The 13,537-nt window shown below is 36.7% G+C and overlaps 1 protein-coding gene across 3 annotated transcripts in view; it reads left to right on the top strand.

Moving 5' to 3' along the window:
* The window catches only part of ZMAT1 (zinc finger matrin-type 1), a 49,990-nt gene that overhangs the window by 30,973 nt on the left and 5,480 nt on the right, over positions 1 to 13,537 (top strand). Inside the window, exons 3-5 of one of the 3 annotated variants that reach the window (XM_017520185.1) lie at positions 4,171 to 4,272; positions 4,350 to 4,524; positions 6,087 to 6,152. In XM_017520185.1, coding sequence (XP_017375674.1) covers positions 4,171 to 4,272; positions 4,350 to 4,524; positions 6,087 to 6,152 — 343 coding nt within the window. Of the gene's footprint in view, positions 1 to 4,170; positions 4,273 to 4,349; positions 4,525 to 6,083; positions 6,153 to 7,218; positions 7,528 to 13,537 lie in introns of those variants that run through there. The other 2 variants (XM_017520184.1, XM_037735440.1) reach the window with 2 other exon arrangements.

Genomic DNA, 13,537 nt, shown 5'->3' with positions numbered 1-13,537 from the left:
AAAAAAAAAAAAAAAAAAAAAAAAAAAAAAAGGAAGAAAAGAAAATAGGAATATAACTAACTAATCAAGGAGTTGAAAGACCTCTACAAGGAAAACAACAAAACACTGCTGAAAGAAATCATAGATGACGCAAACAAATGGAAACACATCCAATGCTCATGGATGGGTGCAAACAATATTGTGAAAATGAGGTCTACAAATTCTGTGCCAAAAGCAACCTAGAAATTCAGTGCAATCCCCATCAAAATACCACCATCATTCTTCACAAACTTAGGAAAAACAATTCTAAAATTCATATGGAACTAAAAAATAGCCCACATGGCCAAAGCAAGACTAAGGAAAAAGAACAAATCTAGAGGCATCACACTACCTGATTTCAAACTATACTATAAGGCCATGGTCACCAAAACAGCATGATACTGGTATAAAAAAAGGCACATACACCAATGAAACAGAAATAAACCCAAATACAGCCAAGTGATCTTCAACAAAGCAAACAAAAACATTAAGTAGAGAAAGGACACCCTTTTCAACAAATAGTGCTGGAATAATAGGCTAGTCACATGTAGGAGAATGAAACTGAATCCTCACCTCTCACCTTACACAAAAATCAAGTCAAGATGGGTTAAAGACTTAAACCTAAGGCCTGAAACTATAAAAATTCTAGAAGGTAAAATTGGAAGAACCCTTCTAGACATTGGCTTAGGCAAGGATTTCCTGACCAAGAACCCAAAAGCAAATGCAATAAAACAAACATAAATAGCTGGGACATAATTGAACTAAAGAGCTTTTGCATGGCAAAAGGAATAGTCAACAGAGTAAACTGACAACCCACAGTGAGAGAAACTTCACAATCTATACTTCTGACAAAGGGCTAATATCCAGAATCTACAATGAACTCAAACAAATCAGTAAGAAAAAAAAATCCCATCAAAAGTGGGCTAAGGATATGAATAGACAGTTCTCAAAAGAAGACGTGCAAATGGCCAGCAAACATGTAAAAATGCTCAATATCACTAATGATCAGGGAAACGCAAATCAAAACCACAATGCAATACCACCTTACTCCTGCAAGAATAGCCATAAACAAAAAATAAACAAATAACAGTAGATGTTGGTGTGCATGTGGTAAACAGGGAACACTTCTACATTGGTGGTGGGAATGTAAACTAGTACAGCCACTGTGGAAAACAATGTGGAGATTCCTTAAAGAACTAAGAGTAGAACTATCATTTCATCCAGCAATCCCACTACTGGCTGTCTACCCAGAGGAAAAGAAGTCATTATTCAAAAAAGATACTTGCACACACATGTTTATAGCAGCACAATTCACAATTGCAAAATCGTGGAACAAACCCAAATGTTCATCAATCAACGAGTGGATAAAGAAACTACTATATATATATATATATATATATATATATATATATATATATATATATATATAATGGACTACTACTCAGCCATAAAAAGGAATGAAGTAACAGCATTTGCAGTGATCTGGATGAGATTGGAGACTATTATTCTAAGTGAGGTAACTTAGGAATGGAAAACCAAACATCATATGCTCTCACTGATATGTGGGAGCTAAGCTACAAGGACACAAAGGCATAAGAATGATACAGTGGATTTTTGGGACTGGAGGGAAGAGTGAAAGGGGGCAAGGGATAAAGGACTACAAATATGATGCAGCATATACTTCACGGGTTCTGGATACACCAAAATCTCACAAATCACCACTAAGTAACTTACTCATGCAACAAAATGCCACCTGTGTCCCAATAACTTATGGGAAAATTAAATTTAATTAAAAAATAAATAAAATTCTGTAGAGAGAGTGATTGCCTTACATTGTGTGCTCAGGAAATGTTAGTTTCCCTTCCCCGTACACCATCATCTTAGCTATTCTTACATATTCGGTTATATATTTGTTACAGATTATTTCTAATGTCTCTTAAACCCAGAAGGATTTCTTTTCTCACATAAAATAATTTGCCTAGGTTTTTTTTCTAGGGCTTTTATGGTCTTAAGTCTTATGTTTAAATCTTTAATCCATCCGGAGTTAATTTTTGTACAAGGTGTAAGGAAGGGGTCCAGTTTCAGCTTTCTGCACATGGCTAGCTAGTTTTCCCAACATCTTTTATTAAACAGGGAATCCTTTCCCCATTGCTTGTTTCTGTCAGGTGTGTCAAAGATCAGATGGCTGTAGATGTGTGGCATTACTTCCGAGGTCTCTGCTCTATTCCATTGGTCTATATGTCTGTTTTGGTACCAGTACCATGCTGTTTTGATTACTGTTGCCTTGTAGTATAGTTTGAAGTCAGGTAGCATGCTGCCTCCAGCTCTGTTCTTTCTACTTAGGATTGTCTTGGCTATGCAAGCTCTTTTTTGGTTCCATATGAAGTTTAAGATTTTTTTTCCAGTTCTATGAAGAAGGTCAATGAAGAAAACCTAGGCAGTACCATTCAGGACATAGGTATAGGCAATGACTTCATGACTAAAATGCCAAAAGCAATAGAAACAAAAGCCAAAATAGACAAATGGGATCTAATTAAACTTAAGAGCTTCTGCACAGCAAACAAAACAGTCATTAGAGTGAACCAGCGACCAAGAGAATGGGAAAAAATTTTTGCAAGCTACCCATCTGACAAAGGGGTATTATCCAGAATCTGTAAAGAACCACAACAAATTTACAAGAAAAAAAAAAACAAACAACCACATCAAACAGTGGGCAAAGGATATGGACAGACAGTTTTCAAAAGAAGGCATTTATGCAGCCAAAAAAATAAGAAAAAATGCTCATGATCACTGTCATTAGAGAAATGCAAATCAAAACCACATTGTGATACCATCTCACACCAGTTAGAATGGCGATGATTAAAAAATCTGGAAACAACAGATGCTGGAGAGGATATGGAGAAATAGGAATGCTTTTACACTGTTGATGGGAGTGTAAATTATTTCAACCATTGAGGAAGACAGTGTAGTGATTCCTCAAGGATCTGGAAATAGAAATACCATTTGACCCAGCAATCCCATTACTGGGTATATACCCAAAGGATTATAAACCATTCTATTGTAAAGACACACACAGTGTGTTCATTGCAACACTGTTTACAATAGCAAAGACTTGGAACCAACCCAAATGCCCATCAAAGATAGACTGGGTAAGGAAAATGTGGCACATATACACCATGGAATACTATGCAGCCATAAAAAGGATGAGTTCATGTCCTTTGCAGGGACATGGATGAAGTTGCAAACCATCATTCTCAGCAAACTGACACAAGAACAGAAAATCAAACACTGCATGTTCTCACTCATTGGTGGGTGTTGAACAATGAGAACACATGGACACAGGGAGGGAGACATCACACACTGGGGTCTGTTGGGGGTAGAGGTCTAGGGGAGGGATAGCAGGTGGTAGGGGATTGGGGAGGGGTAACAGGAGAAATACATAATATAGGAGGATTGATGCAGCAAACCACCATAGGATGTGTATACCTATGTAACAATCCTGCACAGTCTGCACATGTACCCCAGAACTTAAATTTTAAAAAAAGAATTTGCAGGTAGGTAGTACAGGGCTGACATGACAGCTTGATAACATTATCAGGGACCTAGGCATATTCCTTCTTTCTTCTCTGATGAACTGGTTTTCCTCCTGAATGTCTACCATGGTCCAAAGATGACTGTTGGAACTCCATCCTTTGTATCTTAATTTCAGAAGCAGGAAGGAAGTAGGGTAGAATAAGGGCTTATGGCCCAGTCATTTAAGGAGGCTTCCCAGAAGTTCCTCATAACACTTCAAATTATAGCTTATTGACCAGAATCTAGTCACATGGCTGCATCTTGCAGAAAGGAAGGCTGAAAAACATAGTATTTCAGCTGGGTACATTGTTCAAGATCAGTGACTAAGTAAAAAGAAGATATTTGATATTGGGCAGCAACTAGGAATCCATTTCAAAAGCAAGAATCTGAAAGTTATTAGCTTCTAAATTTAGTATTATTTTCATTTTAACCAACATTTAGAGATTTGAAGGCATGTGAGTCTGTACCAAGTTTGACTAAATATATTAACACATGAGTGCCATCCTCAAATTCAGAAAGGTATAAATTTTGAATGACTCTTTTATTGAATAAATAAAGTCATATTATATCTTTTTTCAGGGTGAAAAACATGCTCAAAATGTTAGTTTTTATTTTCAAATGCATGGGGAGCAAAATGAAGTGCCTGATAAGAAGACCAAGATGCATGTTGAGAATTTTCAAGTGAGTAATGTATGTTGATATTGTAATTCTAAACTTTTAGTTATTGAATCTTTCTAACAAGATTGTGCCTGTTTCAGGTGCATAGGAATGAAGGAGTAGACAAAAACAGATTTTGTGATCTCTGCAACATAATGTTTAGCTCCCCACTTATTGCTCAGTCTCACTATGTGGGAAACATCCATGCTAAAAAACTGAAGCAATTAATGGAGAAACATGATCAGGCATCTCCATCAGGATTTCAACCAGAGATGGGTAAGGTTCTGTTCACCTCTTTATCTTCAGTGCAGGATCTACCTATCATGTTTTGTTTAACTCTGCCATACACTTTTTATTGGGGAGACTTTCACCCCAGTTGAAATAACTTGATCATTATTCTTCTGCCCAGTTAATCTCTATCTCTGTCTTTGTCATTTAATATGAAGATTTTAATTGCTAGCTGATTTTTAAGAAACGTTATGACCTCTCCTTTTCTGTTCACCAAATCCAAACAATAGCAAGTGATTTGCTGTACTGCTATAAAGAAACAACAGTAAGCAGCTGAGCTCTGTCAGTTTCTAATCAAATAATAAAATCTTCACTTTTTGCTTCTTCCCCTTGGCATCTTTTTTGCTTTAGTATTTTCCAAAACATTATCTCATAAGAGTGTTCAAATCAATGTCTTCACCAGAATGTAGTGATATGTTTCCTACTAACTGTAGGCAAAAAAAAGTTACTGAATTTCTTTCTATCATGACAGCCTATTTCTTTATCCCTGTGAATATAAAGTAGTACCAGCATCATCAATTAGTTACTGAGTACTTATATTATGTTAAACCCTAAAGATAAAGGGAAGTATAAAACATTATGTCTTTCCTTCTTCCAATGATGTTGGGTCACGAGCGCATATGGGAAAACTGACCCAAAGTTGCCTGACATGGCAGAGTATACCCTGGAAAAACCAACTTCTATTTTTCTAAGTGCATGTGCCAGAACAAAAAAAGATGATCAATCCTCTGTAGTAAATAATTTACCACATTCTTTGTAACTTCAACACTTTAGGACTAAGGCATGCCTGGCATTGAAAATTCACCATCATTAATTTTGAACTCATAGTATAAATGTCACCCAGAAAAATCAATGCTATGAGATATGTTATTAAAACTTTCATTTTATTAATAAATGAAACCAGAATTATTTTTAAATTTAGTCTCTAATTTGTGTACATTTTTTCTGCCTGTCATTGAAAAGATAGATCAAATCACTATGCCCTACAAGAAAAAACATTTTGTAAAAGCTTTATCTTCAGTCCCCAAATTTATCATCTTGAGTTCAGAGAGGAGAATAAATAAAAGAGGTATGAAATACTGGAATTGTGGGAACATGTATAGTTTTATAGTCTTAAACAACTGTATATATTTTATTCTGATGCAGACATCACAAATGTAGAATGAATGGATGCCTTACTATCATATTCAAGAAAGACTAACTTAGAAGTTAGTATCATGTTTTATCCTCACTAATTTCAAAGAATCATCTTATGATGGCTATCATGCTTTCACTGATTTTTTATATGGATATAACTAGGCAATTCCTAGTACAGAACATTTCTTCCTTCTCATATCAAACTTGGTGACAGATTCATATTCACATTTTCATTCTCACAGAAGGAAATTATTTTTTACTTTAGAACCTTTATCCAGCAGCTGTTTGTTGAAAAAAACAAAAAGTCCAGAGAGTGGGTTTTTAGAGAATTCTTAACTTTAGTACTTTACAATAAATGCAGTTTTAATATCTGAACATGTGTTTATCATTTCTTATTACAACTATTTCAGCAGGAGTGCCTCTTACTACTTCTGCAGCGTCAACGTTCCTGAAGCCCCTTGCTGTCAAGCCTCCTCCAGGTGGGATTAAAGACAAGACTATGCCTTCCTTTTCCAGCAGTGATTTGGGTTTGAATAATCCAAACAAATTTTGCAAGCTATATCCTGCTTCCTTCTATAGTCCAGTAATGGCCCAACAAGATTATGTTAGGGGAAAAAAAAACACAAAAGAAATGAAGCTAGGAAGACATTTGTAAACAAAATAAGAGAGAAGGCTCTTCCAGAAAAATCAAATGCAAATGGTAAACAGTAAAGTTTTCACAAAACTTTTTCACAGGAAGTTTGTATTTTATAAAACATACTAGCTTATTTACATACCATTTTACTCTTATTGAGTGAGAGGTTGGTAGTATTCATGGAATCATAGAATTTTAGATAAGTAAGGACTTTCAAGTCCATGTAGCTTGATCTGTTCATTTTTAGGAAATGAGACCCTGAATGGTTCAGATGATCCCCATTAATTTTAGAATCAAATACAGGAATTCTCATGGTTTCATGTCATTTTAGGTAAATAAGGTTCCTTAAGTACATACATAAGAAAGCATTTTAAATTAGTATCATGTGGTTATATCATTTTGTTACTAAGTATTGTTTAAGTGTCTCTTTGGTGCTAGACTAGTCATTCTTGGGAATACAGTTCCCTAAAGGAGCAAGTGTGTAAACTAGTTAGGTTAATAATACTTCATTGCAAGAGCTGACAGACATGCATTTTTGTGTACATATTTTTGGTAACTAGGGGAGTGAAGCATAATGTTCCAGAAAAATATTCATATATTTAGATGATTTTCAATTGATAGAAGTGGGAAGAAGAAAGGATGAACCAAAGGGCTTGGAGCTAAGAAAGAATGGCAAGAATTGAGGCACAGTAAAGAGACTGATCCTGACTGGAGTGATCCACTTGCTCTTCTAACCATATTTTTTTTTTCATTTTTCCCCCCACAGGCACCTTCTCACTACTAGTGTATTTTATTCCCCTTTCATATTCTCTCTCCCACCCACTTCTTTTCTTCCACTCACTATTATTTTTCAGTTCTTTCTTTACCCAACCTTTCTGCTTCATGTGAAAATGTTCATTATTCTCTCCTTCTTAAAGCTCTATTCTTTGTCATATGTAACTCTTTATGCACTGGTTCTTCTCCTGTATTTCTGTTTCTTTTTCGTTTTCTCTGTGGCCTCTTTTTTTATTCATTACCTAGATGTAGGTATTCCCGTGGTTTCATCCTTGACCTTACTCTACAAACACGATTTCTATTTCCCTGGTTTCATTTCTCATCTGTATGCTTATGACCTTTCTGTCAAGCATTAGATTCACATATCCAAATGGCAGCTACTGCTTCACCTGGATGCCTCATAGCCATTTCAAATCCACCTAGTCATTCAAAGTAGAAACCTGCAGGTAACTATGAACCCCCAAACACCACCTTCTTCACTTCGTATATCTAATGAAGCACCAAGCTGTGACTCTTTTACCTCCTGAATACTACTCTCACCTTCTCTCCAGCCCTGCTCTTCAGGTCCTCAAGATCTTTCCTAGAGGTTTGCTACTCAGAGTGTGGGTTGTGGATCAACGCCATTGGCATCACCTGGGAACTTGTTAGAACAAAGACTGTCAGGCCCCACTGCAGGCCTACAGAATCAGAATCTGCATTTTAACATGATCCGTGGTGATTTGTACTTAATAAGTTTTGAGAAGCAATTGCCAGAACCTCTTAACTACTCTTTCTGCCTCCAGTTTTGTTTCCCCAAACCCACCCCCAATTTAACCACTAGAGTGTTTCACTTAAAGTATTTCCATGTGTCATTACCGTTCTTTAAAACCCTTCATTGTTCCTTCATCTTCTAAATATAAAATCTAAGCTCCATATCTCTCCGTCATCTTGTTTCTCCCTGCCTTCTCCAGGCTTATCCCCTGCTACTTCCTGGCATGATCTATGTGGGTCAGTACCTGCAAACCATATGCGGTTTCCAGAAACCATTACCCTGTTTTTTGTCTCTGTGCCCTTGTTCATGCTGCCACTTTGTCTGGAATATTCCCATAACGCTCTTCTCCTGGCTAGCTCTCACTCATTCACTTACTTCAAGGTTAATCTTCTGTGCTTCCTTAACCTGTATTTCTAATTATCTCTCCATGTGTCTGTCTCCCATTTGAATGTAAGGTCTTTGAGGCAAGGGACTTCATCTAATTCATCTGTATTTCCAGTGCTGCAGATAGAAACTGGCCCACCTACCCATGACCACTAGCTCCAGGCATTTCCTGCTTCTTAATAGCCAATAAGATTGCCTTCGCTTTGTTTCTCCAACAGCCAATCAAGGCCCACTTACCCAAAGTCCCGCCCACCTACCAATGGCAACTAGTTTCAGGTACTTCCTGCTTCCTGACAGCCAATAAAATTGCCTTTGCGTTGTTTTCCCAATAGCCGATCAATCTCCTTCCCTCCCCATAAAACCCCATGACCTAACAGCTGGGTGTGACTTCTTTGGCCCCTTCCTGGACCACAGAACCTCACCCGGGAGCTGAATAAATTGGCTTCTCATTTTCTCATTTAACAAAAAAAAGAAACTGGCACAGAAATAGGCCCACTTCAGTGGAGATTAGCTTAATATATGAATCAGAGAACTATTAATTATTTTTATTTATTGAGTTCTTATCCTGTTCTTTTACTCTTCCAGTTTCCTACTTAGTGTGATTCAACATATCTCAGAAAGTTCCATAGAGATATGTGTTTTTATCTAGGATTGTGAAGAATGTTGATTTAGGCAAGTGTAGAAATAGAAGTGGTAGGGCTTCTGAAAGTAGGAGTGTTTGTTCAGAGAAATGACAACTTCCACTTGTTAAGGTATTTTCCTGTTGCTAGGTTGAGGGTATCTGAAAGAAGTGGCTTCTAATTTTGTAGCATTAGGTACATTTGAACTGAGTTAATTTTGAGAAGTGTGTGCACTCCTGTCACTTCTAAATGGGGAGGGCCGTTTTGGTACTCTGATGTTTTACATTATTAGAATGAGGAAAAAAGGATTTTGGTGAAATCTCATCTGATGGTGAAGGAGAGGGGATGATCATCAGCATAATTTAATCCAGTCATTGGAATTACTTTACATTAGCTTCTGAAGCTAGAGCTCAAGGAACAGATTTTCAGCTCTGCCTTGGGTTTCATTTGAGAGCAGTTTCATTTTGAGAGCAGTAAACATTTGAACATTTAAAAATACCTGGAGAATTTAAATTAGCTAATGAGAATTTCAAAGAACAATAACAGCAGAAGCCCTCATTACAAGTGAACAAGTGGTAATAATTTAACATATGCCATATTAACTGTTTCACTCATCACCCATTTTCTTCTGTCTACCTTCTTCTCCATATGCTTTTGTTTATATATGTTTCTTCCATATCTAATGTTTCTCTTTTTCTTCATCATTCTCACTGCTTCCTTCATGTCCCTCATCCAGCTCAGATCTTGTTAGCACAGGAATGGCTACCATAACGATATGGAACTAAAGTATGTATGTATTTTTTATTTATTGTATTTGTTTTGTTTATCTTACTAATTTTTGGCCCCATTATTGTACTTAGATGTCTCACCTTCACCTGTAACTCAACATACCTAAAACAGAATTAATAATCTTCTCTACAATCAACTTGAATTTCCTGAATTTTCCATCTTTACTAGTAGTTCCAATGTTTATTAGTAGCCTGCACTTGAATCTTTGAGACTATCTTTAACTACTTGATTATCTATATTCTATCCATCAGCAAGTCTTATCAAATCTTAGAACTATTTCTCCTTTCTGTAGTCCTTCATTACATTTCTACTACCATCACCTCACACCATAATGCTGTTAACAACCTTCTGGAAATCTTTACTATACCTCATTGTTATTCTCTCTCTATTAGCAGGATTTCAACCCTGGATCATTTCCACCCTCTATATTTTCTACTTCTGCATTCAAGCCTACTGAATGATGCTATGGAAAATTATAAAGTATAGGGATTAGGTAAGCTTTCAGAGCCTTGGTACCTAACCTCTTTGGGCCTTTAGTCCCACTTAATCTGTTTCCTTTTTCTTCACTTTCCCCTTAGCAACAGTTTTAAACCTACATCATTCTTCAAGACTCTCTTCCCCTGCTCTACACTCCTCCTCACACTTCTCAGACAAGCTCCTTTGTTATTTTATCAAAAAAAATTTGACCATCAGATGTGGATTACTACCAAGTATCTTGGTTTAACCAAATACTCCTGTAACCCTGAATTCTCATTTAACTACTACATTCTCCCCTTCCCTCCTTAGCCAAGATATTTTTAAAATGTAATCCACTCTTACTGTCTTCACTTATTATTTGCTCAACTCACTGCCATTTGTTGGCACTCATTCCCTCAACCTTCACACCACTAGTCTACCACTTCACTGTGACTACTACTCACAATGCCAAAGTGACTTCTAAATTTGTAAATCCAATAGACATCTTTATTTAGCTCCTTTGACATTACTCTCTCCTGTTGATTCTTATAATTCGCTGTCCTTTGCTTTGGTGGACTTTTCATAGGTTCATCCTTCTCTACCATCTTTCTTCAAAGAATAGCATTCTCCAGGGTTTTATCAGTATGTTGCTATTCCTTTGCCCACCCATACATTATCTTCAGGAGATTTCATCCACTCTGATTATTTTGACTACCCACCCCCATCCATGTTCTGACATCTCCAAAATCTCTCTGACCTATCTTCTGCCTTTCATACTCCTGAATGTAACTGCCTGTTGGACACCTTTACATGAAAGTTTGGTAGATATCTTAGACTCTGTGTTCAAACTTAGACTATTCGCCACTGCCTACTCTCCTATCCATTAAAACAACACATATATCTGAAGTCCCAATTTCAGTTTATGGGATCACCACCCACCCACTTACCACATTAGATTTCTGGGAATTATTTTAAACTTCTCTAGATTCTCTCCTCTCCCCTATCCCTCACATTCAACCCGTTACTAACTTTTGCCAGTTTTAAAGTTGAATGTTATACCAATCTCCCTGCTTGTCTCTACCCCTACTGAGACCCATCTAGTCTGTGTCCTCATTATGTCTTGCCTGATCTCCTTACTTCTAGGCTTACTCTTCTTAAATTAATCTTTTGTATTGCAGTCACAGAAAAGACTCATCTAAAACACACAATTAACCAACCATGTCACTTACTACTTAAACCACTTCGAGGTTTCCCAAAACACAGAATACAAAGTCTAGGATCCTTAGCATAACATATAAGTCTCTCTTTGATCTGATCCATTTTGCCGTTTCCCATCTCTTCCCCTTATGTTTTACTCTACAACAATCCCAAATTTTAAGAAGTTCCTGTAAGCACTGTTTTCATGATTTTTTGTACCTAAAACGCTCTTCTCAATTCTTTTCAAGTTAACTATTTATCATCTCTCCAAGTTTAGCTAAGACATCATCTCTTACAATAGCCTTTTTCAGACCCCCATATTATACTGAGTGCCTCTGCTTCTTTGCGTTTGTCTTTTACTTTTACCAAGTGAGACTGAAATTTTTTGTTCATGTGTCTTTCTCACACTAGATTTGTGAGCAACTTGACTGTTTTATTCATCTTGTATTCATCTGGCATCTAACCTGATGCTTGGTGCCACATAGATATTCAGTGTTTATTAAACAGATTATTTGGATTCAACACATTGTGCTCATTTCTGTCTCTGCCATACCTGATATTATTTTCATCCCTTGGAATGCCCTTACCTGCTTTCTTACAAATTCAGATCCTTTCTGTCCCCAAAGATCCATCACAACTTCCCTTACTGCTCTAGTTCTTGGTGTTCTCCCCTTTCTCTGATTTCTCATAGCCTTTACTATTCATTGAAAATTGCATCAATTATAGCCCCTCAAGGGAATTAGTATCCTTGAGACAAAGGAGAACACTTTATTCTGCAGTATCCTTCCTAGTGCTTTATATGGTAATGAGGACATAATTTTTTCTCAATTCATATTTGCAAATTGAGAGGCAGTGTTGTATAGAGGGATAAACATAGATTTGGAGATACACTTATAGTCACCTGCCAAATTGCACCACAGATCCTCTGATATAAAATGAAAATAATGTGACTCCACAGGATAATAATTAACTGAAGTAGTATATATAATACCCATCAAAGAATAAGTTCATAACAAATGTTAGGTTTGTAAAAATATTTTGTCCTGTCATAATTTAAAAATAGGTAAATTGGACATTTTCTATTTTTCTTTATAGCATAAATCCCATAGTCACATGCAGTTTTTTTCCAACTTTTATTTTAAGTTTATGGGTACATGTGCACATGTGCAGGTTTGTTGTATAGGTAAATGTATGCCATGGTGATTTTGCTGCACAGATCATCCCATCACCTAGGGATTAAGCCCAGTATTAGCTATTCTTCCTGACAGCTGCAGTTTTGATTATGTGCAGTTCTCGATTGGTTTTTCCCCATTTAAGGTATTAGACCAGTGGTTCTCAACCTTGACTAATTAGAATCATGCAAGGAGCTTTTAGAAATCCCATTGCTCAGGCCATCCCTTCAATCAATTAAATTACCATCTCTGGGACTTATAATTTGTGTTTTGTTTTCTCTTTTTTAACTCCCTTTGTGATTTTTATATGGAGCCAAGATTGAGAGTAGTGTTAGACATGCACCTTCCCAATTCATGCTTTGAAAACAAGGACCTTAGTTCAGAGACTTGTAAGATAGGGCTACGATGAGGGGAAGAGTAGGCCCCACAAGTATTAGGTTATTGAAGATTTTGAAAGGTACAAGATGCAAAGGAGCCTGAGTTTCTGGATGAACTCAGGAACAAGGAATCCTAGAATACCTGAGAACAGAACAGCTGAGAACAGGACAGGACCATGGAGTAGTCTCTGGAATAAAAGAGTGGAGAGTATAAGAAACATAATGGAGGCAGGCCCCAGGAGGATTCAATCATGAATTCTGACCTTAGGGCCAATGAATAGGCTTCATATCTTCACAGAAAGGATTTACACAACTTTTATATATCATTTTCTGAGATGTCTGAATCCTAGAAAAAGATAAAGAACATCAGTATGTGGGGCAAAAAAAAAGTGGGGGGCTAAGGTAATGCTAATCAGACTACACAGTTCTAGAACTGCCTCTGGGTCTTTCATACATGACTGACAGTTCTTCTAAACCTCTATGTTACCTCTGTTAGAATATTGTTTCTGATGTAATTTGTGGAGAAACAAAGCAGGAACTGAGGCGAACATATATCCAGTATACTTTATAAGCACTAAATAAATATGTAAAAACTGAAATATAACCTGAGTTTTTAGTCATAATGAAGATTATTGGCTCAATAATCTAGGGTAGAGGTATCTTTTGGCTTCCATGGACCACTTTGGAAGAATTGTCTTGGGCCACACATA

The sequence above is a fragment of the Cebus imitator genome, unplaced genomic scaffold (genome assembly GCF_001604975.1).
Source record: "Cebus imitator isolate Cc_AM_T3 unplaced genomic scaffold, Cebus_imitator-1.0 Scaffold812, whole genome shotgun sequence".
In the NCBI taxonomy this organism is placed as follows: domain Eukaryota; kingdom Metazoa; phylum Chordata; class Mammalia; order Primates; family Cebidae; genus Cebus; species Cebus imitator.
Note: the sequence above shows the minus strand (reverse complement) of the source record. Positions and strands in the feature narration are given on the sequence as shown.